At 38.3% G+C, this 14,911-nt stretch overlaps 1 protein-coding gene across 4 annotated transcripts in view; it reads right to left on the bottom strand.

The window, feature by feature from the left end:
• Positions 1–14,911, bottom strand: part of ANKRD44 (ankyrin repeat domain 44) — a 284,704-nt gene that overhangs the window by 91,764 nt on the left and 178,029 nt on the right. For 2 of the 4 annotated variants that reach the window (XM_031452073.2, XM_031452076.2), the window contains exons 9-12: positions 12,666–12,744; positions 9,736–9,850; positions 1,360–1,442; positions 122–239 (exon numbers count right to left, since the gene is read on the bottom strand). In XM_031452073.2, coding sequence (XP_031307933.1) covers positions 122–239; positions 1,360–1,442; positions 9,736–9,850; positions 12,666–12,744 — 395 coding nt within the window. The remainder of the gene's footprint in view (positions 1–121; positions 240–1,359; positions 1,443–9,735; positions 9,851–12,665; positions 12,745–14,911) is intronic. The other 2 variants (XM_031452075.2, XM_031452077.2) reach the window with 1 other exon arrangement.

The following is a 14,911-nucleotide window of genomic DNA, read 5'->3' as shown; positions in this document are numbered from 1 at the left end:
GTAGAAACAGTTCTTACCCATTTTACTAAAGAAGTTGCTTTGATCCACAGACAACGTAAGTCAATTAAGATGAATTAGTAATTAGGCCGTGAGATAACAACTAAAATCGCTAACTACTCACCCTCCTGCAGCAGCAGCATGAAGGCACGTTCTTCCAAATTTATCTGGGGTGTCTATTTCAAAGCCTGCAGACAGCACGTGCTCATTACTAAACAAGGATACTATGCTATACTTTTGTCCTAGTTAAACCACAAGAAACATTGCAGAGACAGAAAAATCAGTTAGTAGAAAAACCAGACCGCAAGCAACTGTAGTCAGAAAGAGGTTGTCATGGAAACGAATGGTAACTGCTCAAGCTTAGCAATTTTATAGGAAGAACCATGAAGTCAAGAAGAATTTATTTTCACATTCAGCCCTGGGTGAACTACAGACCCATATTTCCATCCCAGGATAGAAATTTATGAAACCAATTTGAGATCAGTAGGGCAGACAGGCAGACAGAACACATGGAGAAAACATAGAAGGCAAAGGGGTAATCTTAGCATGCTGGAAGAGATATTTTCTTAAGTATATGATTAGCTTTCAGTTGGTTTAAGATCTGGGAAACATGCTTTCATGCGGGGATTATTTTTAAACATGCCCAAAGCAGTGAAAGCAGAATCAACCATAGGTAAAGAACTTAAAGGAAAAAAAAAATGCCTCCGGGATATCTGCTGAATTAATTCGTAAACAATCTTTGCCTCGCAGACCTCTATCACCTTTGAGAGCCAGGAACTTCTTAATATATGGAGGTTGGCAGAAGCAGTGATAAGAAAGATTAGCAAAGCTCCAAACCAGAAAGAATTTCTTGGTTCCAATAGGCCCGCATTAAAAAATAAAAATGAAACCTAGTTGGAGGGATATCAACCACAGTACTTTTCAGAGCCCATGGAGTGGGATGCTAATATGACATTTTTCTCCCATTAAAATGTGGGGGATATGGACTTTTTCCTTTGTTGAAAAATATGAAATTGTACGCTACCAATTTAAGCCTCCAAGATGTTTTCTCCTTCTATGACAAACTTCCTATAAATGATGGCCATCCATGCCTGCCTCTCACCTTGGATCACCCAAGCTTTAACTTGATAAACAGACAAGACTCTCATTCTGGGGCAGGAATCCTGACATTCAAACAGCTTCAATACCACAGACTGCTGGGAGCTGTCACATGCAGTGAGCTGTGGACACAGCTCATTCTGCCAAGTCGGGTGATGGATGACACGAAGCACAGGCAGCCACTCACTCTGACCAGACACCTGAAGCCACATGGCTCATTTACACGACACATTAAGCCTCATCTGCGGTAATGGAGTTACTTACCCGATGACAGTAACTTTCTGCAGCAGTCAGAGTGAGCATTGAGGGCAGCTAAATGTAAGGGGAACATGCTATGAATTCCACACCTAAGGAGGGAAAAAACACAGAGTAGCTCATGGTAACAGATCACAAGATACACACAGAAGGGAGATGACCTTTCTAGAAGTTCTCTGATGAAAACTAAATCCAGGACACCTTGCTTAGGGACTCCTGGCTAAAATAATTGTGCAATCATTTCTATCTTAAAATAATAAAATCCTGGACCTAAACCACAATGAAAAAATCCATAACAATACGAATGTGTATTTTTAAGAAAACATTTCATATCAACAGTGACTCTTAGTTTAAAATTAACTGCTTTTTTCTTTCACTTTAGCAGTTTTATGTCTCATTCATTCATTCACTCATTCATTCATCTATTCAACACTTTATAAGCAGCAGATACTATGCTAAGTGCTGGAGACAAGACAAGAAGTTGACAAACTCTCAACTTTGAAAAGCAACCTGTCTTAGTCCTTAAGTTTATAGTTTATTATCGACATTCTGTGCCAAGCACTTTGCTAAGAGTTAATAATGACTATATTATTGAAAATAAAATTTTGGATGAGAATAAAAACTAATGTTTACCCTTGGCAAGTGAAACTTCATCTTCTTAATAGCCTTTTATATTGTACATTAACCCACATAAGAGTAACAGTCAAAAAATAACAATAAAAAATAAAAATGAAAAAATAAAAGAATGATTGGATCCATTCCTCTAATTAATTATTAAAAAAATAATAACAGTCAAAAATAATTAACACTATCTTGCATATATTTCATAAATCTGGAATATTTTCCCTAACAGTAGTACAGACAGAATCTAGAATAGGACTTTTTAGACTGACCCCTGTCATAACACAGGCCCTGGAATGATCCCTTAAAGGACAGGCAGCCTTCTGACGGGAGCGCCTTTTGCCTTCAGAATTAAATCCTCCTCCTCTTGCCCATGACCCTTCCTCAAAAAAGGACCCAAAGTCATATGCTGAATTGTAGTTCATAACAAACGTCCTCAGGAAGTTCCTGTGTACTTATAAGCGTTTATAATGTTAGTGATCATTTCTCACAACATCCCATTATATATATATTTATATATGTTTCAGATTTTGTAAATCTTCTGTGTAACATAAGCATGAGACTATATATACTTGTAACATAAGCATGAGGCTATATATATTTACACCTGCAGCATGAATTACCTAAGTTTCTTTCCTGGCAAAAGTGGCCCGTTTCCAGATTCTATGCTGCACAAAAAAACACATATGACTTGAATTTGTTAACTTCAGATACATGAATTTCACTATCTCAAAAGTTATGATGTGTGAGTGTATGAAAGTATATACATATTCACAGATAATTCATGGTATTCAGTGTTCTACAAAATTCGATTCTGCCAGCAATTAACTACCTCTCCCTTTCCACAAAAACTTCCATTTGTTGGTGTTTTTGTTCAGTCTTCCCTCTGCTCGTTTTCCTTTCCCTATATGGAGATTTCCAACCCAGTGTATGTAATAGCTGGCATCCATCAAGGGAGGCAATTTGCCCGTCTTCCGGGCAGTGTCATGTGGAGGAGAACTGCTTGTAATTGCCTCCCTCATCATCTACGAAAAAATTCTGAAAAGCAATTGCATCAGTGACAACCTTGATGCTCATGAAAAGGAAGAGGGGGATGAGGGATGGGGAGAAGCTTTTTTATTTATGCTGCTATTTACGTTGTCCCTCTTGATGCCAATGAAACATACTAATTTTTTTTGATGAATAATATGTTTCAAAAGCTCTTTACTAAATGGAACTTTAAATAAATAAGATTTTACCTAACCATTTCATTTGTTTTAGGGAGTTAAGGCAAAAATATATGATTAAATATCTTTGGACATTTGCAAGAAGAAAACAGACAGAATATTTTCTAGGATGGTTTTTGAGTTCCTGTAAGAACATGCCTAAATCAAGGATCAGATTTTTCAAGATTTCTTTGAGTCTTCCTCATTCTTTAAATATATATTTTTATATATATGCATAAATACATATATACACCAATCATATCTGTAAAAATATAAATATTTTGAAATTTACATATAGTATATATGTTTTCTATACATATACACATACCTACAAATACACACATATATACACTCAATATTTGTGATAAATTTTATAAAGATACGTAAAACATGTATCTTCATATTAAATCATACAAGCAAATGAATTAGAGAAAATAGCATCAAACTCTATAAGAAAACAATTAAGAAAAACATAAAAAGTATAAGAGATAGTTTAACAGCCCCAGTATTACAACATATTCCATAAACTTCATTATTAATACTTCAACCTTACCATTTAAAACCATTGTCTTCAGATAATTTGTCACATTCTATATTAGCTAATCATTTCATATTTTTTCCCAGTGGCTACTTATAAACCTGGGAAGGTAAAGGAAGTAGAACTCTAAAAGGTCTAACAAAAATTCTGTTTGATATATATTTTTTTATTCCATAGTTAATAAAAAGTCACTACCTCAACATAGGTTTTGAAAACATATTAATTTAGACTCAAGCACTACTGGCATTTGAACTTGAATACAATGATATGGTTCAAATAGAAAAACTAAATATCAGGCCAAGATTAGAAAGAAAATAAAAGTAGAATTCAGAATCTCCAAATCACTTCAGGAATGACTCGTGCGTTTCAAAATAAAATTTCTCCTTTATTGTTATAAAATAATAAGACTGCTTACAAAGGAATGGTTAGAAAACCTTTAGAAGGAAAACTAGGATTTGGCCATCTTAGTTAAGGAAGAAGCATCGCCCTTATTGCATCAGGGACACATCCAGGAAGATCAAGAAATAAAGATGTCAGACAACACTAAACTTAACAATGCATAAATTACAGGAAAGGGAAGACCAATTCCAGTTAATTTGCTGCATTTATCTGACCAGTCATAAAATTAATGGAACACATTTGTATTAGCTATTTCTAATTTAGCTGTTAGCTGGTGTCTCCTACCCAGTTATTTCAGAATAAATGAGGTCAGAATAAATTGTAGTGAGCCATCAGAGGTGAGGAAAGGGCTTTTGCGCCATTAGAATATCAGTCCTTTAAAGTTTTCCCCTTGGCATCAGGGGTACATGGCTGTCCCTTTCCACATCGGGTCTTTTCTAGAAACTTCTCTTAGGCCATGTGGTTAAGAAAAACACTGTGGTTAAGGTGATGGGGTCAGAATCTTTGGGTTTCAGTCCTAGTTTTGCCATATGCTAGCTATTTGATCTTTGGCAAGTACATAATGGCTCCCTCACCTGGAAAATAAAGATAATAACAGTGTCACTCTTACAGAGCAATTATAAGGCCTAATTGCGAGAATGTACAAGTGCTAAGCAGAGCATCTGGCCCACAGTTAAGTCTTCACCGTACATTTGAGTAGTATTCTTGCCCTTGGAATTATTATTAGCTTTGTTGGATAATCACCAGTCTGTGAGTTCTGAAGTTGTACTTCCTTAAAATCAGGTGTGTGATTCCTCAAAAGCCAAGAATGAAGTATGATTAGCTAGCATTTCTGTTAACTTTCCATGTTTCACAATCCTTTACAATACTTATCTCTCAACTCTCCCAGGGAAGGTGGAATTGGTTTCATTTGCCTACCAAGCGGATGAGACAAAAAAAATCTGATAATTTTCAATCATCAAATGATTTTATGACTCTTACTCAACTGATCAAACCAAATCACAAAATAAATTTGCTATTAATTTTATCTATGTCATTCCAAGTATTTAAGACGCATGCCTAAGTTATAGGCATTTGGTATAACTGACAACAACGAGGCCTGGTCACTGCTGTTTGCAACCTACAGACATTTTCAGTGGTTCCTTTGGAATCAAGTCCAAACACTCTAAAGTGGCTTACAAGGCCCCTTCTGCATCTGACTGTTACTTTATCTATGTGTATTCTAGAATTTCTGCGAACTTCTGTCATTCCTCCTGGAGGAGCCAGGCTCTGTCCAGCCCTAGGCCTTTGCACATGTGGGTCCCTCCACCTGAGACTCTGATCATTCTCCCCTGCTTCTTGGAGTGTTTCTAAAACCACTCAGTGCATCTCTGGGGGTTGCTGGAAACATATTTGGGCTTTCAAGAGTTCTCTGTGAGAACTTTGTAATTGTCTTTTCCTTTTGATGACAATCTAAAACAACTGGCATAAAAGCATATTTTAGCTCAGCTGAATGGCCACCTTGCCACCTTACACCTCTGCCAAATTTCAGTCCTCACGTTTGGGTTTAGGATCACACTGGTGCTGCATAGTACTACTGTAATTGGCAGGGACCGATGAGAAAAGAATAAAGGTGGGATTAATAGAAAATGAAATGTCTGTACCTAGGGAGGGCCAATGATAATGGAGCACACTGAGCCTTCTGTATACACGAAATCTGGCAGTCATTTGAATCAAGGTCTCTGTGCTGTGTGATGACTCTACAGTCCCGTCATTTTGTTTAAGCCACTGCAAAACTTCCACTCCCACGGTGTGTACTGAAGTCTGAAGATTCAGTACCTTAGCCACTAGGACCAAATTTCCATGCAAAACATGAGTTATCACATCCATTACACAGAGAGGCAGCAAGCCTCCTGCCCAGCAGCTGAGTCTCCAGATGCAGAGATAACATTATAATAGAAATAATTTAACTTGACACTTGGGAATGGAAAGACTTCCAATGACATAACCAAATGCTACTCATCCTACAGGTTAAACATCCCCCTTCCTGGAAGCCCCTGGCCCTGCTATGGTCCAGATATGTTCTCCCATATCCCAGGGGCACCTGGCAATGATTCACACTTAGCATGCATGATTGTCATTGCTTGTTTAATTCTTGCTCCCACCCCCACAGACTATAAATTCCTTGGCAGGGAGCTCTGTCACCCCAGAACCTGACACAGTGAGTAACACATAACAAGCCATCAACAGATACTTAGTGAACGTAAGAATGTCAGAACCAGTTACCTGCAAAACTCCAATACCCCTAATTCTGCTGCAATTGAGGCAGAAAAAACAATGGGAGCATGACTGGTGAGGTGGAAGACAAATTAAAATCCCAGAGACAAGGGCCCCATACCTAACCAAGTTAAAGAAGAAAAAACCCAAGGCCTTTGACACCGCCTAAAGTTGCTTGAGCCCTGAGTCACGCTGCAGAAAGTGCTCTCACTTAAAGTTCAGAGAAACAGAAAGAATAACAATGTCCAATCAAGGCCTGAGAACAAGGTGCAAATAAATTCATCAGAGTGTCACGACCATGAAACTTGTCACAGAGAGATCTTCAAAAATACACTGGCCATGTTGTTTATGGATGAAGATGGGTTATTTTCATAAAAGATATTTGTTTACTTATTTGCAGAAGGAAAGGCCTATTTTTCTCCTCTTTCATGAGTTTCTTGGAGATTTATGCAAGAAATCTCCAAGAAGCACAGGGAACAGCGACTTCCTGGGGGGTCCTTAGCAAATGCAATCTCCCCCAACTCTCCTCCCCCTCACTTTGCTGTTTTCTCCTTAGCTGACTTCCCTCCCCACACACTCCACACATTCAGACACACACAGACACACACCCACAATCACTGCCTTAATGAGCCACTCTTCCTGAAGGGAGCATGTCTTATCCCCAGATACGCTGTGACAAAAGAAAGCAGATGTGGCTCTTTGAGCCTGGGACAATGCTTTCCTCATCAGTGTCCCCAGGACACAGCGCAGTCCATGGAAGGAAAGGCTACTTGAACAACAATGTCATTCCTAAGGCATTTTTGCCACATGTGTTTGTGTTTGCATAAAATGAAGGTAAAATAATTACAAGGAAATAGACTTTGTGCTTATTGAGTTAAATGTGTGTTTTTTTTTTTAAGTATTGGGACAGTTTATCTTTATCCCTCAAACAAGTTCAAATGTGAACAAAAGTCAGAAATTCACAGTTCTTTGGCTAAACCTCCCCAAGTAACCCAGGGCTGAAAGAAAAGTACCATTAAAAATATTAACACATCACAGGTGAGGTTGGCTTGTGCCTAAATATTTCACTTCTGTTTAATTGACACTGAACATTTTTGATCTCTGGCTCTGGGCAGCCATGATGTGCTTGGGAACTCTAGAACCTGGTAAAAGCCTCCTGAATCCTAGTGCACTTCTCTTTTCAGGAAACTGATCTGCCGCTTTTGATTTGCAACCTCCCCATCAAAAAGGTCCTTTGGCTTGAAGCAGATTCCTTTCTCTTCTGAAAGGAGACAGCCCACTGTTCTTGCTACTTGTCAGCCTGCCCCTCCTCTGCCCGCCCTCAGTCTTGTCCTTAGCCCAAGCCCTCATCTTTTCTTCTCTAGACATTTGCAAGAGGCTGCCAAGTGTTTCTAGTCTGGACCACCTCCAAAACGTCTGGACTGCTATTAGAGTGATCTTTCTTACACACAAATGGGGTCATTAGACACAACCTACCCTACGCCCACTTATAATTCTTTAACAGCTTCCGAATGCCTCAGAATGGAATCCAACTCCACAGCAAGACACACGAGGTCCTCTGAAATGTGGCTCTTCTTGCCCTTCCACCTCATTTCTTTCCACTCCCCCAATACATTAGATACTCCAGCCGTGGGAATCTGCTTTCAACATATTCACATGTTTGTGCCTTTATAAATACTGTTTCCTCTTCCTGAGATGTCCTTCCTTGCTTTCTCCCTCTGTCTTTTTTATCTCACACAATTCTGTCCACCTGGCAAACTCCTATCCATCCTTCCTTTGGCTGAAATGTCACCTCTTCTGTGGAAGCTAGAGTCAGCGCTTCCCTGGTCCAAACCTCCATGATAACACACCTCATAATGCTGCAGTCTCTGCTCTTGACCTGCTCTCCACCACTAACTGAGGACCCAGATGGCCCCTGGAACCCACCACATCTTCCCTGGACCATTTACATTTTGGCCCATTCTCTACCAAGATTTTCAATCCCATTGTGCAACTCTTGACAAATAAATTAGAACTCCTCATGTAATACTGCCCTCCTATTTTTCTTTTCCTAAAGATTCAGTTATTGTTACCCACCAGTTCCTATAACCAAAGCTAAACTCTTTATTTAAGCATTTAAGGCCCTCTTTAATTTGGTTCTACTGCATATATATAATAAAATAACAGTCAGCATTTATTGACAGCTTACTATGTGCAAGGCACTATTCAGAGAGCTTTTAACATGGATTGCCTTGTTGAATAACCTGAGCAGATGTACTGATATAACTTACAGTCTCACCGATCTTCACATACACCAGAGAGCTTTACTAGTAATTAACTAGGTACTAGTACTACTCCCATCTTTCCAATGAGGAAATCAAAGCACAGGCTGAGCAACAGGCTCAAGGTCACACAGCTCACAGGGTAGGTGGCTTGGCCTGGAGCCCAGCTAGTGCCCAGGACTGCCCGGGCTCCCAACCATGACTCAATACTGCCGCCGGCCGGCACAGTCCCATCACACACCCCTGACCCCGTCCGGCCCAGATCTTCCTGGAGCTGTATTTCTTCCTGCTTGCCTCCCTGCCTAGGATGTCAGCCACTCTCTGCTCTACTCACATAATTCTCACCCTTCAAAGCCTACCTAAAACTCACCTTCTCCTTGAATACTGTGGCCACTTTTGAGCTCTCTCTTTCCTGTCTACACTCAGTGGCGTATACTGTCTACACCAAACATTTTGCCATTAAAGTCCTGTTTCATTGAACTTTATTACATACTGTCTTGCATGGTTCTTTGCCTCTAGTGGGCCTTGGGCCTCCAACAAAATTAGGAGCTCCTAGAAGGCACCAATCAGGTAACTTATTTCTGAAATTTCCCATAGCGCCCAGCATGGTGACAGACTCATACACATGCCTTATATCTTTTTGTTGAATTGAAGTACAAAATGCAGTCAGGTCCCCGGTTCCTACGTAGATTTACTCAATTGTGCCTTAATCATAGCATTAATGTGGGTTATTAACATGCAAAACAGCACCCTGAATAAATTCTGAGTTTGCCCAATTACACTTTATATTTCCTGCTTAATTAACACTAAACATTGGGAAAAAACAGAAGAATATTAAAGAGCAGAGTTAGGAATAAAGTTCATGTTTCCTTAATTAAAGTCACTAGAATAGGCCTCTCTCTGATATAGCTAAAAAATAAAATCGGTTCTTCCTGCAACTGTCATTAAAAGTCACTTACTTTAGTTCAAATTTAATTTGTGTTTAGTATAATGGTGCAGATCTACCTTAACCTGGATAAATGAGAACCCTCTACGGCATGGCAGAATCCTTTGGCAGTATTCCCACATGTGGCAATTATTCCCCAGTATGTTTGCAGTAACCTACTTGGCTGTGTCGGCTCCACTGGTTATTAAGGTGTTAATCAAAAGCTCATGACCGTATCTCGCAGCCACATGGAGGGGAGTGTTGCCATCCTTATCCACACAGTCTATTTCACCTCCTGAAAGAGACATTTTAATACAGAATAGCGTAAGGATTCAGATACTACATTTTATGCTAGTCATTCATGTTGACCAAATGTTGATTTTGTTTCTACTCTGTACACCTCTGCTCTCTGGGACAAGAATGCTTTTTAAGGGGACAAGTCACCGTCTGAAGTAGTGGTGTTATTAAATCTGCATAGAGGGAAGTCTATTAGGAATGCTTTAAAGTAATCTTTCCACATTGCCCTTTTTAAGGATCTAAAATCTTACAATTAGAGTCCCTCTATGAATAAACAATGTAATCAAATCCCTCAAAATGTAACTCTGAAGATGCATTCAATTTTCATTTTATTTGCTGAATTAAAGACCTATGTAAACCTTATGCTAAAGCATAAGAACCAACAAGAATAGAGAGATTAGGAAAGGATTTTATGTACTTTTATTATCTAGTTTAAAATATGAGTAAAATGAGTAAAAGCATAAATGATAAACTGAAAATAACTGTATTTATTAAAATTATCACCTTAATCACCTGTGGAAACAGCAGTTTCACCTTATTTTGTTTCATTTTTCCTTCTTTCCCCCCAGATTTTTATTTTGCTACATTTCTTTCTTTCTGTCCCTCTTTCCTATGCATATGAAAAGTTATACATATCATATATAACATATGTAAATATAATTAGCCTATTTATTCATTTATTTGAGGAACCATTTAGAAATAAGCTAGACATCATGCTATTTCACCCCTAAGAACAAAGACATTCTCCTACATAACCACAATTCCATAACCATATTCAAGAACTTTAACATTGATACCATAATTTTATGTAATATACAGTGTGTATTTCAGTTTCTCCAATGGTCTCCAAAAATGTGCTTTGGAGCTGTTTTTTTAAAATCCAGGATCCAGTCAAAGATTCTATGGCATCTGGTTGTCATGTCTCTTTTGTTTTCTTTCATCTAAAACAATCCTCCTGCCTTTTATGTAAGTATGTATTTATTTATTTTTCTCTCAGATCACTGATACTTTTGGAGAGCAAGGAGTCGTGTAGGATATTCTGCATTCTGGAGTTGTCCAATTATTTCCTCATTATCACAGTCAGGCTAAATATTTTGGCAAGAATACCCCAGAGCTGATATGCACTTTCCATCACATCACAGCACACATGTAAGGTCAACTTAAAAGTCTAGCAAAAATGTCCAGTAAGGCCGGAAGTCTTCAAGTCCACAAGGATGGCTTTTGGACATGTCAAAGTAGCCAGCAGCCCCTCCAGACTGTTGGAAGCACACTAGCATGACACACGGGAGATGGGTCATGGCTTTGGTTCAAAGGAGATGGCTAGTATGGTCTGGCCCACAGGATAGACTGGTAGGAAGGTAATGCTTACAAGGTGAGAAATTGCTTTTTCTCTAATCTGGCAACTAATGCTTGAAATTGCTTGAAGAGGGAACAATGCTTTTTAATGCCACAGAGCTAGGGCCCAGTGATTACATTCACAGTACATTTTTTTTAAATAGATACCAAATATCTCCAAGTGTTGTTTATTTTTAAAGCTGCGGACATATTTTCTGAAAAACAGTTGAGAAATACAATGGGAGGAGGAAAATGTGCAGAGAAGAGATGCTAATGCTAGGGTCCCCCCTCACAACCCCTCGTTTACTCTGAGCGAAACAAAACAACTGCAGTGGCCCTTTCAATGACGTGAATGCCAAAGGCATACCACGTATTTCAAACTAGAATTACTGAGTGTTGTGCAGTTAGTTTGCACTTACCTGTGTCTGCTCACTGCAAACTTGCTGGGACTTCTTTTCTTCTATAGGTTCACTGAAATGCTTATAAATTTCCTTTGCTTTGCTCCAGATATTTTGCTTCCTATGTATAATTTCCCTGGCTGATCTTCCATCTAAATGTCAAATGACTTTCTGGTTTTATGATTTGAGTGACTGAGACATAACTTAGTACCTCTAACAGTTCAGATGTGTGTCATCCAAACTTCTCACAGATTAGAAAAAGATAAGTCTAAAAAAAACTGACTAATGCCAGAATTTTGAGAACTAAAAATGTAGTCAACTAAAGATAGTTTAGGAACTGCTGAATTCCCTGGAATGTCAGCATAAAATCTGGGCTAAGCCTGTTTTTTTTTAACTGTCTCTAAGACTTGCTACGGTCAAGGTCAATCCACTCACAGAGTCTGGCCATGGCTCTCTAATAGTAAGGTGAACCATGCTATGAAGACACTCCCTTGTACTTTGGCTGCAGAGACAACCCAATGGTTCAAACACACCTTCATTGTAAGCCTGGAAAATTACTAGATTATGTGACTTTCCAAGGTCTCTATCAAGCCTGTGAGTTTATGATCCTTCATGCCACGTGTGTAGCTGCTTTTCCTCTGAGTCACCTCATTTTTCTTACCTTTGCCCAAGTAGCTCAACGAGTTTTAACTTCTAGAACTATGGTGATTTCAAAGATTTAAAAATAATTCAAATTTGCTGCTAGAAAATGTGTGACACTTATTTTCATTAGTTTCAGAGTAAAAATAGTAGGATCTTAAGCCTATATAGGTGTATCATTTCCAGTTTCAAAACACATGTTCTTTGACTGACTAGGACTTGACTGCGAAATTAGTGGCTCTCCATTCTCACTCCTAAGCTGGATGGTGATGATGTGTCTGATAAAGAGCTTTTAGCAAAGTTCATCAAAGGACGGTATAACTCCAAGTTTAACAGACTCTAAAACAGGGCATCATATTTCATGTTCAGATGACTGACGGCCAAACTCAGTCACACCAGGAAACTCTTCAAAGGATGACACTGTGGAAGAATCTCTCTTACCATTCTGAATGAGGGTTTGTGACCGTGTGAACCTTCCGTGGACAGCTGTCATGTGCAGTGGACTTTTACCATCTTTACTCTAAAAAATGAGAGACAGAGAGAGAAAAAAAAAGGGCCAATGACGTCAATCTGAAACATTCCTATGGTCATAGCCAGTAATGCTCAGTAAAGTGTGTGTGATATCTCAAGTTACCACATAACATCACATGTCAGAGAAGCTTTGAGAAGTGGAAATTATTCTAAAGAAGAAATGCAAACTTTTTAGTGACACTGATAATTTTTAAACTACGCTGGTTTAAACTGAGAAAGCTATCTAAAACATCTTTTCATCTCCTGTGATCTACTGATGAAGGTTTCCCTCAAGGTGTTTTTTTAAACTTTTGTCTATAAGACATGAGAAAAGACAAATGATGTGTTAACTTGCTGGCCCTGTTTGACCTGAAGATGACTAAACTGCTATAAATCACTGCAATTCTCAAAACTGACCTGAAATCTTCCACCATTCCCTACATTCTAATTCCACACAAAAACCCACTTTCAATTATTCTGAAAGAGAAACGGTTGTTCCACTTAACTCACTAGAAATCATAGGATTAAGATATGCAATGGTTTAGCAAATTGACATTTTAATGATCACTCGGAAATATGTGCTGAATTTATATACCTCTTAATCATTCAAGATATAAATGATGAAATTCTCTGATATAGATTAAGCTAAAACATGGAAAATGTACAGAATCTATGTACTAGTCATCATTATACCAAATACCAGAGTCCTACATATTTAATTAAGAAATAGCCATTTACACTACAGAATTTCTTCTAAAAATAGCAATACCTAAATGAAAATATTATTTTTATTTTAGACCCAAAGTATCCCCCATAAAGAGAATGTATTATGTATTCTTTCATTCAGGCATTATTTAAAAAAAGAAAAGAAAGAAATTTACGTAACCATTATTTATCTAAGTCTCAGAAGAAACACTTTCCTAAGCCTGAGGTTAAAATATGAAATTTCAAAACCACAAATTCACTTTTGTGATGAAACTCATATACCTGTGCTTTAAAATGATTCTTTTAAAAACTCTACAGTGGTGGGGAGGGTACAGCTCAAGCTTAGCATGTGCAAGGTCCTGGGTTCAATCCCTAGTACCTCCTCCAAAAATAAATAAACAATCCTAATTACCTCCCCACACCCCCGCAAAGAACCCTAAACAAACAAACAAAAACAACTCTACAATGGAAAACAAATAATCTTAAGTAAGTATCTCTCAGAGTGAACCACAGATCACCTGTGTCTGAATCACTCGGGGGTTTTCTTAGAAATGTGAACTCTGTGCCCTTACCCAGACCTACCAAGTCAGAACTTATGTAAAGGGATCCCCATGTCTAATTTTCCCAGCACACTAAAGTTTAGGAGCCATTGCTTTTGACTGTGGGCTGGAATAGCTTATAAAACAGCAAGGTTTAACAGAAGAATTTGTATTATATCCTATAAGTCTATTCCTTAGAAAGGAAGAAAGGACTTACGCACAATCTGTGCCAAGGGACGGGTTAGTCAAAGTGGTAACTGCCTTTTGATTGAAATTAATAATCATTATAGTGAAAAGTTCTCAGGTCGATGGGGAAAAAAAAAGAAATAGGATCTTTTTCTCCATCTTAATCTTACAGGATTATAAAATGAATTAGAGAAGATTGAGAAAGGAAAGGGAGATGAAAGTAAGCCTGAAACTTTACTGAAATGATATTTTTTTAGGGAAAGAAGCAGCAATCAAGAAAATGAGGACAGAAAGCCATTGCTGCCAATGAGACACACAAGGGAGGAGAGCTCCTGAAAGCTATCTGATTCCAGAGCCTGGGCCTCAGCTGGCAGAAATGCAGGCAATTTAGAAAGGGCTAAAAAGTCTGGGAATCACTTACAAATAAGGATTTAAGACATACTGCCTTCAACAAAAATGTGAAGACAGTCCTAGACTCCTAAGGAGAGAGAAAAGAGAAAGTGCAGAGCTGACATTAATTTGTCCCTAGGTGGTGCTATTTCTTTAAATTTTGCTCCAATATTTTCTCTTAAATTTAATATGAAAACATAACTAATTAGCATTTAGTTAAATACATACAAGGCCATAAACATTTCAGTGTTTAGACAATATCTTTATAAATATTTAACTAAGCACTTTGCCATGCCTAGAAAAGAGCTGAAAGACTAGGAGAAACCACCAACCTGGTGGTCACCACCTAAAATTACA

This window comes from Camelus dromedarius, chromosome 4 (assembly GCF_036321535.1).
Source record: "Camelus dromedarius isolate mCamDro1 chromosome 4, mCamDro1.pat, whole genome shotgun sequence".
NCBI lineage: Eukaryota > Metazoa > Chordata > Mammalia > Artiodactyla > Camelidae > Camelus > Camelus dromedarius.
Note: the sequence above shows the minus strand (reverse complement) of the source record. Positions and strands in the feature narration are given on the sequence as shown.